This window comes from Ranitomeya variabilis, chromosome 2 (genome assembly GCF_051348905.1).
Source record: "Ranitomeya variabilis isolate aRanVar5 chromosome 2, aRanVar5.hap1, whole genome shotgun sequence".
Classification (NCBI taxonomy): domain Eukaryota; kingdom Metazoa; phylum Chordata; class Amphibia; order Anura; family Dendrobatidae; genus Ranitomeya; species Ranitomeya variabilis.
Genome location: NC_135233.1, coordinates 193,181,025 through 193,198,135, shown reverse-complemented (window position 1 = coordinate 193,198,135; position 17,111 = coordinate 193,181,025). Strand labels below are relative to the sequence as shown.

The 17,111-nt window shown below is 44.8% G+C and overlaps 1 protein-coding gene across 1 annotated transcript in view; it reads right to left on the bottom strand.

Annotated features, from left to right (window-relative positions):
- The window catches only part of LOC143804851 (uncharacterized), a 79,167-nt gene that overhangs the window by 34,052 nt on the left and 28,004 nt on the right, over positions 1-17,111 (bottom strand). Inside the window, exons 2-6 of the mRNA XM_077283354.1 lie at positions 13,212-13,330; positions 5,077-5,245; positions 4,807-4,950; positions 1,159-1,287; positions 522-779 (exon numbers count right to left, since the gene is read on the bottom strand). Coding sequence (XP_077139469.1) covers positions 522-779; positions 1,159-1,287; positions 4,807-4,950; positions 5,077-5,245; positions 13,212-13,330 — 819 coding nt within the window. The remainder of the gene's footprint in view (positions 1-521; positions 780-1,158; positions 1,288-4,806; positions 4,951-5,076; positions 5,246-13,211; positions 13,331-17,111) is intronic.

Here is a 17,111-nt window from a genome sequence, read left to right as displayed (position 1 = left end):
GTCCAATCCGCAGCAAATCCTGACCGTGGAAACATAGCCTTATGGTGGAGATATGGTGAGTAACCACCCCGCCCATCTCTTACAGCTACTCACAAGAAAATCCAACCTTGCCATGGCCAATTAACCCCTCTCAGCACTTAACATGCTGGAAAAAACTTCTGAGTTTTCACATCATGGAAGATAGCAGTCTTCACAATACATATCTCTCCTTGCTTACATTGCCAGTGACCCTGTCATGGAGGGGTATATGGAGGAATGCTACAGATTATATATACAGTATATATATATATATATATATATATATATATATATATATATATATATATATATACACAGTATATATATATATATATACTGGGTACAGAAAGTATTCAGACCCCATTCAATTTTTCACTCTTTGTATCATTGCAGACATTTGGAAAATTCAAAAAAGTTTGTCCACAAGCGGAGTACACTCCTGACGTTGGTGCACGCGGCTGAACGATGCAATAAGTTCATGTACTAAGCCATGCTATAATTACCTGGCATTTCAGAGTTTGCAGCTGTTCCTTTAGTTGAATAATATCCTGCTCGGTGGTCACACTTTTGACTTCTCGCTTATGTTGCTGGCAGCGAAACGCTTTGTTCGGTAGTTTGTGGTCTTGACTTGTCAGACAACTTTTGGAAACTTGTTCACCATTGTCAGAAGAATGATCAGAATGTTCTCTATAGTTCTGCTGCGCCATGACGGCAGGAAAAATGGCTGGAGGAAGATCTGATTGGATAGTCTCTTTTTTGGTCTGGTAGGAAATAAAATAGAGGGGAGATCATAAATCATTAGGGCTTGTATTAGATTTAGAGTGACGCAAAAAGTTTGCAGAACCCTTGTGCAGCCGCCACGTTGGTTCTCTGTGGCCAATGGACCCGAGCACTAGGAGCTTCCTACTACCTGTGACATCCCTGGGACCTTTTCTGATTAATAGTCTCCTAAGAGGTCATCTATGTGTCCTGCTGCAACATAATGACGTCCTGGAGCCTAGAAACATAAGAGCGGCCGAGGGGAGCGCACATAGGAGGATTGCAGTACCAATGTGTCATCTGCATCGGGATTCTGCAAGTCTTGTTTTTCTAAACTCAAATTATCATTTTATTTTTTTAATCTAAAAGATGATTACTTACCCCACGTGCACCGCTCCGAGAGAGTGCACTATAGTGCAGCATAACTTCAAGATGCCGCACATTCTCCTGCAACTTCTGATTTCTTTTCATCTCTTGAACCAGTGAAGTCTCATAATATTCCCTCTTATTCTGAGAAAATTACCAATTAAAGGGAAATCAATGACTTTTACATTCAAAATATAATATATTTCTAATAATTGCCTTAAAAAGTCCCTTAAAGTGTAACCTTTGTTTTAATCTTTATTTCATAAATAAGGAATAAGATAAGAATCTTTGTAATATATCTTATCAGAGAAATCCGCTTCTTTCTCCTCATGGACTGATCATTCTCAATATTCTCATTTCCTGGGTAAAATCAGTGATGTTAGATTGTTACATTACTGATATAGAATCTTATCAGTAGTAACTGTCATCATCCATGTAGTCTGCAGGGGGCGATGAGGAGGAAGCGCTATAAGCAAAGCTCCCGCCATCTACGTAGAACTGTATCAGTGGTAACCACCATCTCCGATCTCAGTAATGTAACAATCTGTCTTCACTGAATACACATTTTACCAGGATGGAGAATTTTTAGAGTGAAAGGTCAGTCCTGATGGAGAAAGAAGCAGATTTCTCTGATAAGATATATTACAAAATTTTCTAAAAAAAAAAAAAAAAAAAAAAGACACCATTTGTTTAATTAAAAATGTTGCATGGTTTGTAAGATAAAAGAAACAGCTTTTGTCCTTGGGGAAAAGCGCTTCCCTGCCAAGATGCGGTCATCCTGGTTGAGTGTGTGCACAACATGCAGACCTCTGTTCCTTCCTGAGCAGCGCTCGGCCATGATTTGCACATGTGTGACTTCTATGAGTTTTGTTAAAGTTTACAGAGCCCATAGAAGTATATGGACCTGTCTAAGAATGGACATTAACTGCTTGTTGTGGCTTATGCTTATGACACGCCCATCAGGGCCGTGGGGTACCCGGAATCGTGTCGGACAGTTCTTTAGGGAAATCACGGGGCTGTGACCCGACTCCGTGGCCCTGGCTGTGCCGTAAAATGGGGAATATGTATATGGGATTTAACGTGACGCCACCTGTGGTGTTCGGCAATGGATGGCCGACGCTGCTAAAGGAAACTGCTGGGGCTGATGGTGACGCAGCTGGGATGGTTCTGCTCATAGGTGGAGCCGGGCTCCAGGGCTACCGGTTATGTTTATGTCAGGCTTCGTGTACCTTGTGGTGCAGGACTCAGAGATCACTGAATGACACAAGGGCTGTAGTTTTCTTTTCCTTTACTTGATAGGTGATAGTACAGACCATGGTACAGGTAACAGATCATAATGGAGAGCAGGGCAGCCTGGAAGCAATTTTTGGATACATCTGGCCAGGTAGGTACAGAGGCCTTCCTTCTGCACTGTCCTCCCTTTTTCCTTGCTGCCTAACAGCTCATCCTCCTGCTGCTAATTGTCCCTGTTTTAAAACCTAACCGTTGTCCGCATGGCAGGCAGCTCGAGCCTATCACAGGTGCCGCTCCTTTGTGTCGGCTCCAGGCTCTGGTATGCTGCTGTGCCGCCGCATATTAGATCGGGCCAGGAGACCTGCAGTCCCCTTCCCTCCGGATTTAGCTGCCGGGACTTCAGTACCCACGCAACCATGGATTCCGGTATTCGGTTCCTAGCGCTCAGCTCTGGGGCGAGTTTAATCACAGCTCCATTCCCCAGGTTCTGCTCTACTTCTCTCCTACTGACACCTGGTAAGGGGACCCCTCCTTGCTTCCAGGCATCACATTACTCCCTGTGAGGAAGGCAATGCCACTGTGGCAACGAGACTCCTGGGGTGCCACACTTAGCTTCTCAGACTTCTTCAGGACGCGTCGAACTCCATGCTGCCCATTGAGGTCTATGAATCCTATTAAGATTGTGCTTAAACTCTCATCATGCGTTTCACATGAAAAGCTGAGCATGCTTAGGGTTTCCTGGTGGCAAATGTAAGACGAGGACATGTCCTATTTTGATCCAACTTACAGATCAAAGATCCTCAGTAGATCTGAGAAAACATGGATGCCGTCTGTAGTGGATGGGAGAAAATTTGAGGTTTCATACTAGAAAATTGTTTGTACCCTGATTGTAAAAATGACATCCGAAAAAATGGATCCAGTGCACTGGAAAAAAAAATCCACTTTTGGCATATGAGAAATTAAATTGCTGTGTGAGTGAGGTCTTAAGCCGTGTGTACCACCGCACATGTCATTTTTGGAGTTTTTGCCGTAGGGAAATTCTCTAGGTTTAGATATATTGGATTATTCGGAGACCCTTGTTACTTATTAGTGCCGCATTAGCCTGTATGTCGGTCAGTGCTTGTTTTTAAGTAAATGAATTTCAAACCCCTTTTTAAAAAAAAAAAAAAATGTTTTTTGTCTTGTGATATTTGTTGCCATTTGGATTCCAAATTCTTCAAAGTGGGGGCTCCCTCTTCATGAATTTTGCACAAAGTAAAATGTTTTTTCTTGAATGTGCTTGATTAGTTTTGTGACTTTTTAGCACAGAAAGTTGCACGTTTTCTAAAATGGCGCAAAATTTCCACTACAATATCTGGCGTCCATTTGAGACAAATTTTGTGACTGTTTTAAAAAGTTGCAATTGATGAATCAGCTGCAAACACTTGGAAACCCCAAACTCTGCCCATAACGACAGATAAAACAAAAACAGGAAAACACATAAAATAGACTTTAAAAAAAAGGCACAAATTAAAAGAAGAATTAGGCACATATGAAAAATAGGAGAAAAACACCAAAAACAATAGCAATAGTGAATCAGTGTTATGACTGAGCCCTGATACTCACACGTGGATAAACAAACCACAGGGGAGATATTAAACCTGCACACCACATGTTCCTATACAGTCTAGGCAAATCCCTAACTTGACCCTGATTTGTCCCTGCCTGACCGCGGAGGTTGGCACCCTAAAAATATGCAGTTGCACCCCCAATCAACATCTGCTGACCCTGAGTGTCCTTATCTGCACCTCCAACTATTCACAGAGTGTAACCCAAAACAACAACAGGACATAGTGTGCACAGATAGAGGGTGAGACACAGGGCTAAGGACGTGTTCACACAGTCATAAGAGAAAGAAGGAAGAAAAAGAAAGGAACCCAAAAAGACTTTCAGTATATGTGAAAACCCCAGAACCTGAATATAACAAAATAGAAAAAGTGCTGAGAAGTGGAACACACCAACAAACCACAGGAGAAGGACTAGAAAAAACACTCAGCAAGATAATCCATCACTGGGGAGCTGGGACTCCAAACATCCATCTAGCTTGGAATATAGCCAGCAAAGGCTGCATGGGCCAGGAGAGTACAAATAGTCCTCCCAAGATGTGATAGGACAAACCAAGGAGGAAGTGAAAACACCTGCACAGAAGCAAAATAGCAAAACCAAGCAAAAGGAAGATAATGGCATTATCAGCAGTTGGACAGAGACAACACAGGCTGTGGTCCAACAGAGAGGGAAACTAACCACACAGCCAGAGGTCACCAGATCGAACCCGAGTTGAGTAATGATAATCAGGCCTTATCTCTACTCTCCGATCATACAGGTGACTGTAAATTAGTCTCTATTTTTGTGTATGTGTGTCATATCCAACAATCTTAGGATTTGTTATACCTGCTCATGCTCCAACTTCACACTGAGTTTCTCACTGTGTTGCCTGAGAATCTGCACTTCATCCTGTAGTATCCTTGCTGTATAATGCATCTTTTCTGTTGTGTTGCGATAAATTTCATCCCATTTTTGGTTCAGTTTCATCAACTATGAATTAGAATACAATTATAATCATTATTGAACAGTTCTTGGTCCAAATCTGAAACACAAAAAAACTATGTTCTTTCAAAATCATAAATTCATATCCTAATCATAAAAGGAATAATGAAATACCTCTGCATTGAGCTTACGAAGCTCGGTGTTCTTGTTCAGAAGCTGCAACTTTTCCTCGTCAGAGGCTGTCACTGACATACTTTCTGTAATCACAGTCGTTTGTCTCTCAGAATCCAGTCTCTCACCAGTAGCAGGGGCATGATGAACCAAATACGGCACAGAACCCTGACTGCGAACACAACAGTAAATAAAATTGTTTTGTTACTTGCTTGCAGAAACACGTGTATTATGGAAAAGAATAGATATGAGCGAACGTCTCTGCACATGTGGACAATTGGTACAAATATTCAGAAGTTTATTGGTTTATGAATCGGAATAATTTGTGATTTCTTTTGAAAGAGTTGCCTAAAATGCCCAGTGCCATGTAAGAGGTAGTATAAGTAAGAGAAGAAGGATCACATGACACCAGGCTTGGCCCAGCAGGCTTCCTCATAATACCTTACAGTTACCCCACCACATAGCACAGCAAATCACAAGGGAGTATAGATCAGATGTCACTGACGACCCATTGCTAGAGATGAGCGGATCAGACAGAATTCAAATTCACCACATTGTGCGGATTTTACCAGGGAATTTGATTCGCAATGGAATAATTTCCGTTAATTGAATGTTCCATATTGTGTGTGAAGAAACCAGATTGTATCTTAATTTCCCAGACAACCATGTTTTTGCAAAACCAAAAGAACTGGCTTTTTATCTGTATATTGGCTTGTGAATTCAAGTGTTTATGTCTGGTGGGTCAAGAAGACAGACTTGGCAACTGATATACTATCTAACATACTGTGTAAATCTGTAATAGTGACTGTACATTGAGTGTGTTAAGCTTTGTTTATTGATGTGTGCTTATATGCTAATAGTGCTACTTAATCCCATCACCATTGTTTACCTTATCTTGATGTTGGACTGAAAGACCCTGGGTAATTCTAAAAATAGCTTACATGCCTTGGGTATAAAAAGACTCAGAGATCACATCCTGGGAGTCTGAAGTAACACAGAGCTATCAGCCAGACATTCTGCAAACCACCCAACAGACAAGAGAAAGGACTGCAGCCAATTCATCATGGCACCATCACGAGGGACACTGATCTATGATTCTATAGGAAACAACCCAGGGGTTTTCGGTTCCGGTTGGAAGGACACAGATCTGATCCAGTGACCATCTCTGATCCATGGATATGTTTGGAGAAAGCTAGGGTTGGGACCCGCTGGTCGCCTGGTTCCATGGAGATGGTCAGATAAGCCAGGTGGTGACTCTCGTGTCAACTGGCTTTGGATCTTGTATGGATTCTATGGACAGTTCTTGGTCATCTCCCTATGCTTGTCGTTACCCCTTCTCTGTGCGTGCATCCACAGATGGAGTAGCGACCCTGGGAGCTCTGACATCATGTCATACTGGAAATACGTGGAGATGCAGTGATCTTTTATATGCGCCCATGTGACCCTGGGAGCTCTGATATCATGTCATACTGGAAATACGTGGAGACGAAGTGATCTTTTATATGCGCCCATCTAACCAAGCAATTCCAGCCATGGGGGGATTGTTCTGTTTGCTTTTGACTGCTGTGGTTCAATAAAGTATTGCCACACTGTTTTACCTTAATCCTGTGTTGTCTGTGTAGTGTATTTCCCACTGAGAGATAGAGCGGGCGTTCAATGATATGAGCCGTGGTCCATGCAGTCTTGCTAAAGACAGCCGGGCCAGCGGACGAGAGCACTCACTGACCCCGTTTCTCCACATTGTGCCCTAGTGTCTCTCCAGACCGCAGCAAATTGTCTTTTCAGAGAGGAAGATGACTAGAACTCTAGTGCCAGCTATAGGAAGTAGCGATCCTGAAAGTCAGTATCGACCCTCTAACGAGCCTTGCCACATGAATTAGGATAAAAGGCAAAATCAAAACCTCAATTTGCAGACACTGTGTTTTGGGGTACTGCCCCTCGTCAGTGCAAAGTGTGAGATCTGGTTTGGCTGGGTGAGAGGTGTCTAACCGGGATCCAAGAAGTAACATTTCTCCTTGTAGAGAGTGACATGTCAAGACTGACATGCCAAGGTGAGGAGACTTTTAATCCTTGATAAATATGCAAATTGTCTCTTCAGAGAGGAAGAGGACTAGAAGTCTAGTGCCACTTATTGGAAGTGGCAATCCTAAAAGTGAATATTACCCCTCTAACGAGTCGTGTCACATAATAAAAGCCAAAAGCAAAACCTCAGTTTGCAGACACTGTGTTTCGGGGTACTGCCTCTCATCAGTGCAAAGTGTGAGATCTGGTTTGGCTGGGTGAGAGATAAATGTAAGATTTAAATAACAGTAAATGAGATCTTAAAAACACCCGTACAGTATACTCACCTCACTGTCTTCTTTTCCTGGGCGCAAGCCGCATCTCCCTGCCTGTTCACTCTAGGCAAGAACATCCAGTTGTAACTACATTTCACAGGTCACAGTTCGTCACACGTCGTGTCCTCACAGATATGTGATGCACAGTGATGTCTGAGGCCTGGTCGGAGCCATAAACACCAGCTTGGAGTAAAAATGCCAGAGTTACGAAGGCAGAAAGAAAAGACCCTGAGCACCAAAGGGTGGACATTGCTGCCCTGTACTATTTTTTTTCTATTTTAGCATCATCAATCACCACTCTAGGACAGGACTTTCTGCCGCAACCAGGCCTCAGAGGTCACTGTGTGTCGCATGTCCATGATGTCACACACTTGACAATGTCTTGGAGCCCGCCTCAAACAGGTGGATACAGACAAAAATTATGTCAATGTCACAACTCTGTTGTCGGGTGTCCCAGGACCAGGGGCTCTTTCCCTGTCACTGATGCTAGGGGTGCCCTAGCTCGCCCTATTCCACAGATTACTTCTGACGGTGTAGACACAAAGGCCACGTACCTTGCCTTAGCTCCTTAATCCGCCCTCAGTCTGTACCCTTCCACCACCAAGGAAAGTGGGGAGTAGTAGTGTACCTTAATACACCAACCAGACTAACAAGGTAATACGAACAGGGATAAAGGAGACTACTAATCATACAAATATACTCACAACAGGCAACAGAGGACTATACACCGGGGAGTGGAAGATGGGGTAAAACCAAAGTAGGAGAAGAAGGGAAATTAGCACACACCCAAAACCTAGCAACAGTCTCAGATAAATCCACCAAATGCCTTCTCAAATAATAACCATCAACCAATAACATCCAGCCATGCAGCAAAAGCCATCTGTGACAATGAGTGCTTGCCAGGGCCCAGATTATATAGGAGATAGGAGTGGATAACAGTGAACAGCTGAGAACCTTAATGCAGGAAAGCATTCAGGAGCTCTCAACTGAGCAGATTAACCCCTGCACTGCTAAAAGAAACCTGTGCTGTTTAATAAGAAGGTGAAGTGCTTCTAACCAGTGCAGGAGTAGGAGAAACTAGACGCTGCAGTCTTCTGGCTCCTCTCTGTCGCAGTAAACCCGTGACAGTCAGATAGCAATATGTATCATATAACTGTTGCTCCAATTTAATCAAACATCAGACAAAATGCATATGTACACAATAAATATTTTATTGAAATACACAACTACACAATTAACATGGAATTTAATAGTTAATAGTAAAAAGAAAAAACAATGAAAGCAAGGGGAGACACATAATTGACAAAAAATAATAAACATAAGATTGCAGAATACTACCAACGAGTTGTGATAACAGGTATGTATAGGCACAAAAATGTAGTGCAATGTAATGCACCAAAAATAGTCAAAAGTGCAAAAATTCAAAAAAACATTATAATCAGACATACTCAAAAGAATAATAATAGACCGTGTCACCACACCGGCATCCACCTTAGACTCTGATGCACGTTTCAACCCTACTTCATATGGGAGTAGTACAGTGGACACCTGACATTTCTCCAGTAGCAGCAGACTTAAGCCACTGTTATCCTTTGTCTCCAGTATTTGTACTATGGTGGAAGCAAAGGACATTGTGGACTGGATGGCTCAGTCATCTCACTCACAGCATGATGTTGTTACCTCTGACAGTGCCACAACAATTTTGAGCAAGTGTTCGGCCCATTTTTCTTCCCCTGATTTAAGAGTTACGGTAATTTCAGTAGCATCATTTCAATGAGTCAGGTGTCTTTTTCTCTCATAAGAGACAACAGTCTTTGGTGGGACAAGGAAGACATTTCTTAATATAGTTTTCATGTTGATGAGTCGGATTAAATCAATCAGCATTCATACTGGGATGAGGTGAAGGATCAGGTGGAGATGGACTAAATGAAATGCAAAGCTATTTTGGTGGTGGTGGTAGTAGCACTTGTAGCCATGGTGGTAGTGGTAGGGGCCCTGGCAACTGTGGTGGTATTGTCACTGGGGGCAAATCAGACTACCAGCATTTAAACACCACACCAGTGTTAATTCTAGTTTAAGTATATAGATGCCAGTAGCGCTTCAGACCGAGTGCGTCCTGCAGCAGATATTAATACAGTACCACAATATGTAAAAAAAAAAACAAAAAAACAAAAAACGATTAATGAGCGTTGCTTATAAGTACTCAGCCACTGGTATGGTAACAAACAGCAAAGTACCAACCCGCAGCCTGAAAATAGTACAGCCGATATTGAGGGAAATGACAAAAACGTCCAGTAGCAATTACCTGGTGCAGATGGAATGAAAGTGCAAGGTCCTTTGTTGTTCAGTCTGTCTGTATTGCAACTGAATCCCACAGCAGTAAGTCTTGTGTGATGCCTTCTGAGGAGAGAGCTCTGGGCACTGCCCCGGCCGGCGGCAGAATGCCCTGCACTCGCTTCCTCTGTGGAGTGAGATAGCGCTGCTGGTTTGAGCCGTTAGGTTCTCTGCATCTGCAGGACCTTACTTTGCTGTGTTTTACCATACCAGTGGCTGAGTACTTATAAGCAACGCTCATTAATCGTTTTTTTTTTTTTTTTTACATATTGTGGTCAGTGTTTTGGGCATTTTAATTGTTATTACCCCAATCTTTGGCCCTCGTATGGGGTTAAAATCCGCATCCAGCGCAGATAGTACATTTTAGATTATATTAATTCTAGTTTAGCCTGTGATAAGTTAGTGCAAGTGTCATAGTAATTACTCATGAGTTCTGGATGGGGGGTTAGCAGGAAGCCCATGACATTTCACTGAGAAAAGTGGTGGGGAAGATGATGATGATCACGATCCAACTCACTCCTTTCAAATATGTAAGCTGAAGCACTGCTGTGCTGCCTGACAGCTGATGAGCCCAGGCAAGAAAAGTCACACAGCAGAGTAATTGCCCATCTGGGTCCAGCAGCTAATTTCCTGCAGGATGTCTCACTTGCCAACTAGGCAACGTAGTCACCGACCATGGCAGGATCATTGTGGCTACACAGCAGTATGCATAACATCCTAAATTTGGTGATGAAATGCTTTTTAAAAATATATAGAGGGTAGAAAAAAAAATGGTGTCCATGACCAGCAGAGTGTCCGGAATTTCCATCCATTATTAGGTAGCTGAGAACGTCCTACTGGGCTTGCAGACACAGAAGGATCAGCCTTTGTCCCGCTTGATCTGGAATCTCCATTTCTCTGGACCATCTGTATAAGTGGTCAATGAATACATCCTGTACCTCACCACCGGGAGGGTGTCCTCACCACCGGGAGGTGTGGTATTTGAAATGTGTGTCACCTTCAAAAAGACCATTAGAATTATGAGTAGCAGCAACTGTGATGTCAACAATTTTGTTCCATCGATCCTTATAATAAACTAGATGGTGGCCCGATTCTAACGCATCGGGTATTCTAGAATATGCATGTCCACGTAGAATATAGCACAGCCACGCAGTATACTGCCCAGCCACGTAGTATATTGGCCAGTTACGTAGTATATTACCCAGCCACGTAGTATATTGCCCAGTCACATAATATACAGCACAGAGCCACATAGTATATTGCCCAGCCACGTAGTATATTGCCCAGCCACGTAGTATATTGCCCAGTCACGTAGTATATTGCCCAGCCACGTAGTATATTGCCCAGCCAAGTAGTAGACAGCACAGAGCCACGTAGTATATTGCCCAGCCATGTAGTATATTGCCCAGCCACGTAGTATATTGCCCAGCCACGTAGTACACAGCACAGAGCCACCTAGTATATTGCCCAGCCATGTAGTATGTAGTATATTGCCCAGCCACGTAGTATATTGCCCAGTCACGTAGTATATTGCCCAGCCACGTAGTATATTGCCCAGTCACGTAGTATATTGCCCAGCCACGTAGTATATAGCACAGCCTACGCAGTATATTGCCCAGCCACGTAGTATATAGCACAGCCCATGTAGTATATTGCCAAGCCCATGTAGTATATTGCCCAGCCACGTAGTATATAGCACAGCCCATGTAGTATATTGCCCAGCCCATGTAGTATATTGCCCAGCCACGTAGTATATAGCACAGCCCATGTAGTATATAGCACAGCCCACACAGTATATTGCCCAGCCCATGTAGTATATTGCCCAGCCACGTAGTATATTGCACAGCCCATGTAGTATATTGCCCAGCCACGTAGTATATAGCACAGCCCATGTAGTATATTGCCCAGCCACGTAGTATATAGCACAGCCCATGTAGCATATTGCCCAGCCCACGTAGTATATTGCACAGCCCATGTAGTATATTGCCCAGCCCATGTAGTATATTGCCCAGCCCACGTACTATATAGCAATGTGGGCATCATATCCATGTTAAAAAAAAGAAATAAAAAAAAAAATAGTTATATACTCACCTTCCGGAGCCCCCGCATCCAAGCGAAGAGGTTACCGACGCTGCTCGTGCGCTTCGGCCTCAAGAGCGCATTGCGGTCTCACGAGATGATGACTTAGCGGTCTCGCGAGACCGCTACGTCATCATCTCGCGAGATCGCAGCATGGACCGGTTACCGGAGCGTCGCGAGCGGGAAAGGCCTGTTGTCGATCCGGGGGCCGACAGACGGTGAGTATATAATGATTTTTTATTTTTTTTAATTATTTTTAACATTAGATCGTTTTACTATTCAGGCTGCATAGGCAGCATGAATAGTAAAAAGTTGGTCACACAGGGTTCATAGCAGCGTTACCCGAGTGCGTTACACCGCGGTCAACGCTGCCATTAACCCTGTGTGAGCGCAGACTGGAGGGGAGTACGGAGCGGGCACTGACTGCGGGGAGGAAGGAGCGGCCATTTTTCCGCCGGACTGTGCCCGTCGCTGATTGGTCGTGGCTGTTTTGCCACGACCAATCAGCGACTTGGATTACATGACAGACAGAGGCCGCGACCAATGAATATCCATGACAGACAGACAGACAGAAGGACGGAAGTGACCCTTAGACAATTATATAGTAGATCAAATGCTCACAATCATGCGACAAAGCATAGAGATAGAAGAATATCTTTCCCATCTTTCCCATCTTGATCACTGCCTGGGGCTGTTGGGGATCCACATAAACAATGTCACATGAAGTAGGAAGTGAGGGAGGATGAAGAACTAGAAGGACTTGAGGACAAGGTGTTGGATGTCGAGAGGGTAAAGAAGTTTCTATGGGCATAACTAGAAGATGAGGTTGGCACCCATTGTGACGATGATGATGATGATGATGATGATGAAGAAGATCACTCTGGCTATAATCAACCTAAAGTTAATTTTCTCATGGATGCTGCACTTTCAGTACTTACAGCAAGGCACTTTCTTAATACTATTAACCTGCAGATTAACCCCATATTTCCAGGTTACTGGTATTACCAGACCTATCAGGTTCCCTTTAAGTGTTTGACGTGGAGTGGATAGCGTTCTGGAAGACCTAGGAGTGACAGACATATCAGGGCCCTTGGATGCTTTGAACACTTCCAGGTCATGATAACTTGCTTCAGTCCAAGTCAAATTTTTCAACCAAATCTAACAAATTGAACCCTACACGCATTTAAGGAAATTTGTTCATGCCTAGAAAAGGACTCTTGGGAACTCCATGGGATGGGAGCACAAGAAATTATAGCTACTCACACTCAAATATTGGGCAATTTGAAGGTCAAAAATAAGTCTTGGAGGGATTCTTTCATCCATAATGTTCTAGAGAGACAAAATAAGCAGTTTTTTACTGCCTGACAAAAAATTCACTTTAAAACTTACCCTAAAGACAGTTCATCATAACTATTCTCCTCATCATTGTCCCAGTTTGATTGAAAATCCAGATCTTTATTTGCCAAAGGAATAGGAAAATGGACGGTGGGCGCGTTTTCCATCCTATCCTGGAAACAGTGAAAGAATTAGTTTTTAGATTAAATATTTTTTAAAATCTAACATTACACATGCAGAATATACAAACAGCTATACTGTATATGCTATACACAAATACAGTATATATGTATATACTAGCTGTTTCCAGCCAGCTAACGCTCGGCATGCTCATTGCTATCTAATTAACGCTGCTAGTGATTAAACTAAAGTAAATAATGACAACATTCAATAGCGCTTACGCAGGTGGTAAATTAACTTAAAATGAAGTTAATAACAATAATAATTAAAAATCAGAAAAATACTAATACATTTTATTCACAGAGTAAAATCAAAAGCAAACTGGTAATGTGTGGGGACGCAGCCTCATGTGGTAATGTGTGAGGACGGAGCCTCGTGTGGTAATGTGTGGGGACGCAGCCTCATGTGGTAATGTGGAGGGACGGAGCCTCGTATGGTAAGGTGTGAGGACGGAGCCTCGTACGGTAATGTGTGGGGACAGAGCCTCGTGTGGTAATGTGTGAGGACAGAGCCTCGTGTGGTAATGTGTGGGTACGGAGACTCATGTGGCAATGTGGGGGGATGGAGCCTCATGTGGTAATGTGGGGGGGTGGGATTATGTGTGGTAATATGGTGGGGGTGAAATTATGTGTGGTAATGTGGTGGGGGGATTGTGTGTGGTAATGTGGGGGGACAGAGCCTCGTGTGGTAATGTGTGAGGACGGAGCCTCGTACGGTAATGTGTGCATACCTCCCAACTTTTGAAGATGGGAAAGAGGGACAAAGTTTGCGGCGCGCTTTGCGCGCCGCGGCAAATTTTAGGCCACGCCTCTGACCACACCCATTCATAATTAGTCACACCCATATCCACATCCCAACCACACCCATTTAGCACTGCCGATCACACTGTTTCATATACAATAATTATAAACAAAAAAATATGGCCACACAGTGCCCCATACTGTATAATGGCCACACATGATGCTCCATACTGTACGATGACCACACATGACGCTCCATAATATATAATGACCACACATGACGCTCCATACTGTATAATGAACACATGATGCTCCATACTGTATGACCGCACATGATGCTCCATAGTGTATAATGACCGCACATGATGCTCCATACTGTATAATGAACACACATGATGCTCCATACTGTATAGTGACCGCACATGATGCTCCATACTGTATAATGACCCCACATGATGCTCCATACTGTATAATGGCCGCACATGATGCTCCATACTGTATAATGACCGCACATGATGCTCCATACTGTATGACCGCAAATGATGCTCCATACTGTATAATGACCGCACATGATGCTCCAGACTGTATAATGACCGCACATGATGCTCCAGACTGTATAATGACCGCACATGATGCTCCAGACTGTATAATGACCGCACATGATGCTCCAGACTGTATAATGACCGCACATGATGCTCCAGACTGTATAATGACCGCACATGATGCTCCAGACTGTATAATGACCGCACATGATGCTCCATACTGTATAATGGCCGCACATGATGCTCCATACTGTATAATGGCCACACATGATGCTCCATACTGTATAATGGCCGCACATGATGCTCCATACTGTATAATGGCCACACATGATGCTCCATACTGTATAATGACCGCACATGATGCTCCATACTGTATAATGACCGCACATGATGCTCCATACTGTATAATGACCGCACATGATGCTCCATATTGTATAATGACCGCACATGATGCTCCATACTGTATAATGACCGCACATGATGCTCCATACTGTATAATGGCCACACATGATGCTCCATACTGTATAATGACCGCACATGATGCTCCATACTGTATAATGACCGCACATGATGCTCCATATTGTATAATGACCACACATGATGCTCCATACTGTATAATGACATACAGGCACGCAGCTCACACACAGGCACGCAGCTCACACGCACGCAGCTCACAAACACATGCAGCTTTGACACAAATGCATCACACACGCAGCCATCACACACACACGCAGCCATCACACACACACACACGCAGCCATCACACACACACACGCAGCCATCACACACACACACGCAGCCATCACACACACACACACGCAGCCATCACACACACATGCAGCCATCACACACACACGCAGACATCACACACACACGCAGCCATCACACACACACACACGCAGCCATCACACACACACACACACACACGCAGCCATCACACACACGCAGCCATCACACACACAGCCATCACACACACACGCAGCCATCACACACACAGCCATCACACACACACACGCAGCCATCACACACACACGCAGACATCACACACACACGCAGCCATCACACACACAGCCATCACACACACACATGCAGCCATCACACACACACGCAGACATCACACACACACACACACACACACGCAGCCATCACACACACGCAGCCATCACACACACGCAGCCATCACACACACACGCAGCCATCACACACACAGCCATCACACACACACACGCAGCCATCACACACACACGCAGACATCACACACACACGCAGCCATCACACACACAGCCATCACACACACACATGCAGCCATCACACACACACGCAGACATCACACACACACGCAGCCATCACACACACACACACACACACGCAGCCATCACACACACGCAGCCATCACACACACACAGCCATCACACACACACGCAGCCATCACACACACACGCAGCCATCACACACGCAGCCATCACACACACACACGCAGCCATCACACACACACACACACACGCGCAGCCATCACACATGCAGCCATCACACACACACAGCCATCACACACACACGCAGCCATCACACACACACACACAGCCATCACACACACACAGCCATCACACACACACACCCAGCCATCACACACACACACGCAGCCATCACACACACACACACGCAGCCATCACACACACACGCAGCCATCACACACACACGCAGCCATCACACACACACGCAGCCATCACACACACACACGCAGCCATCACACACACACACACGCAGCCATCACACACACACGCAGCCATCACACACACACACGCAGCCATCACACACACACACGCAGCCATCACACACACACACGCAGCCATCACACACACACACACACGCAGCCATCACACACACGCAGCCATCACACACACACACGCAGCCATCACACACACACACGCAGCCATCACACACACACACGCAGCCATCACACACATCACACACACACAATCTCCTCTGTGATGCAGGGGCGGCTGATGTCCATGTGCAGCTCTCTGCTGAAGTCTTCAGTCTCCTGCTCACAGCTCTGCACTATCCCGGCACCTCCCCCGTCTCTCCTTCTCTGCCGGGATAGCAGCTAAGAGCAGAAGCCGGAGCTCCGTGCACACACAGCCAGAGGTAGTGAATCGCTGACCTTTCTTCTTGATTGCTGCAGGCTCTCTCCTTCAGCGTGGCAGCGCCGCACAGGGGGCGGGAGGGGGGGGGGGTGTTGCGCGGGCGGTCAGGAGGCAGCTTTTATAAAAAAAAAAAAAAAAAACAGGCTCTCTCTACGTCCCGGAAGTGGGCGGGGCTTCACCGGCGGCCGCAAATTCGGGATTTTAAATGCCCGAAGCGGGACAGCGGGACCCCGGTGCCAAAGCGGGACTGTCCCGCTGAAATCGGGACGGTTGGGAGGTATGATGTGTGGGGACAGAGCCTCGTGTGGTAATGTGTGAGGACGGAGCCTCGTGTGGTAATGTGTGGGG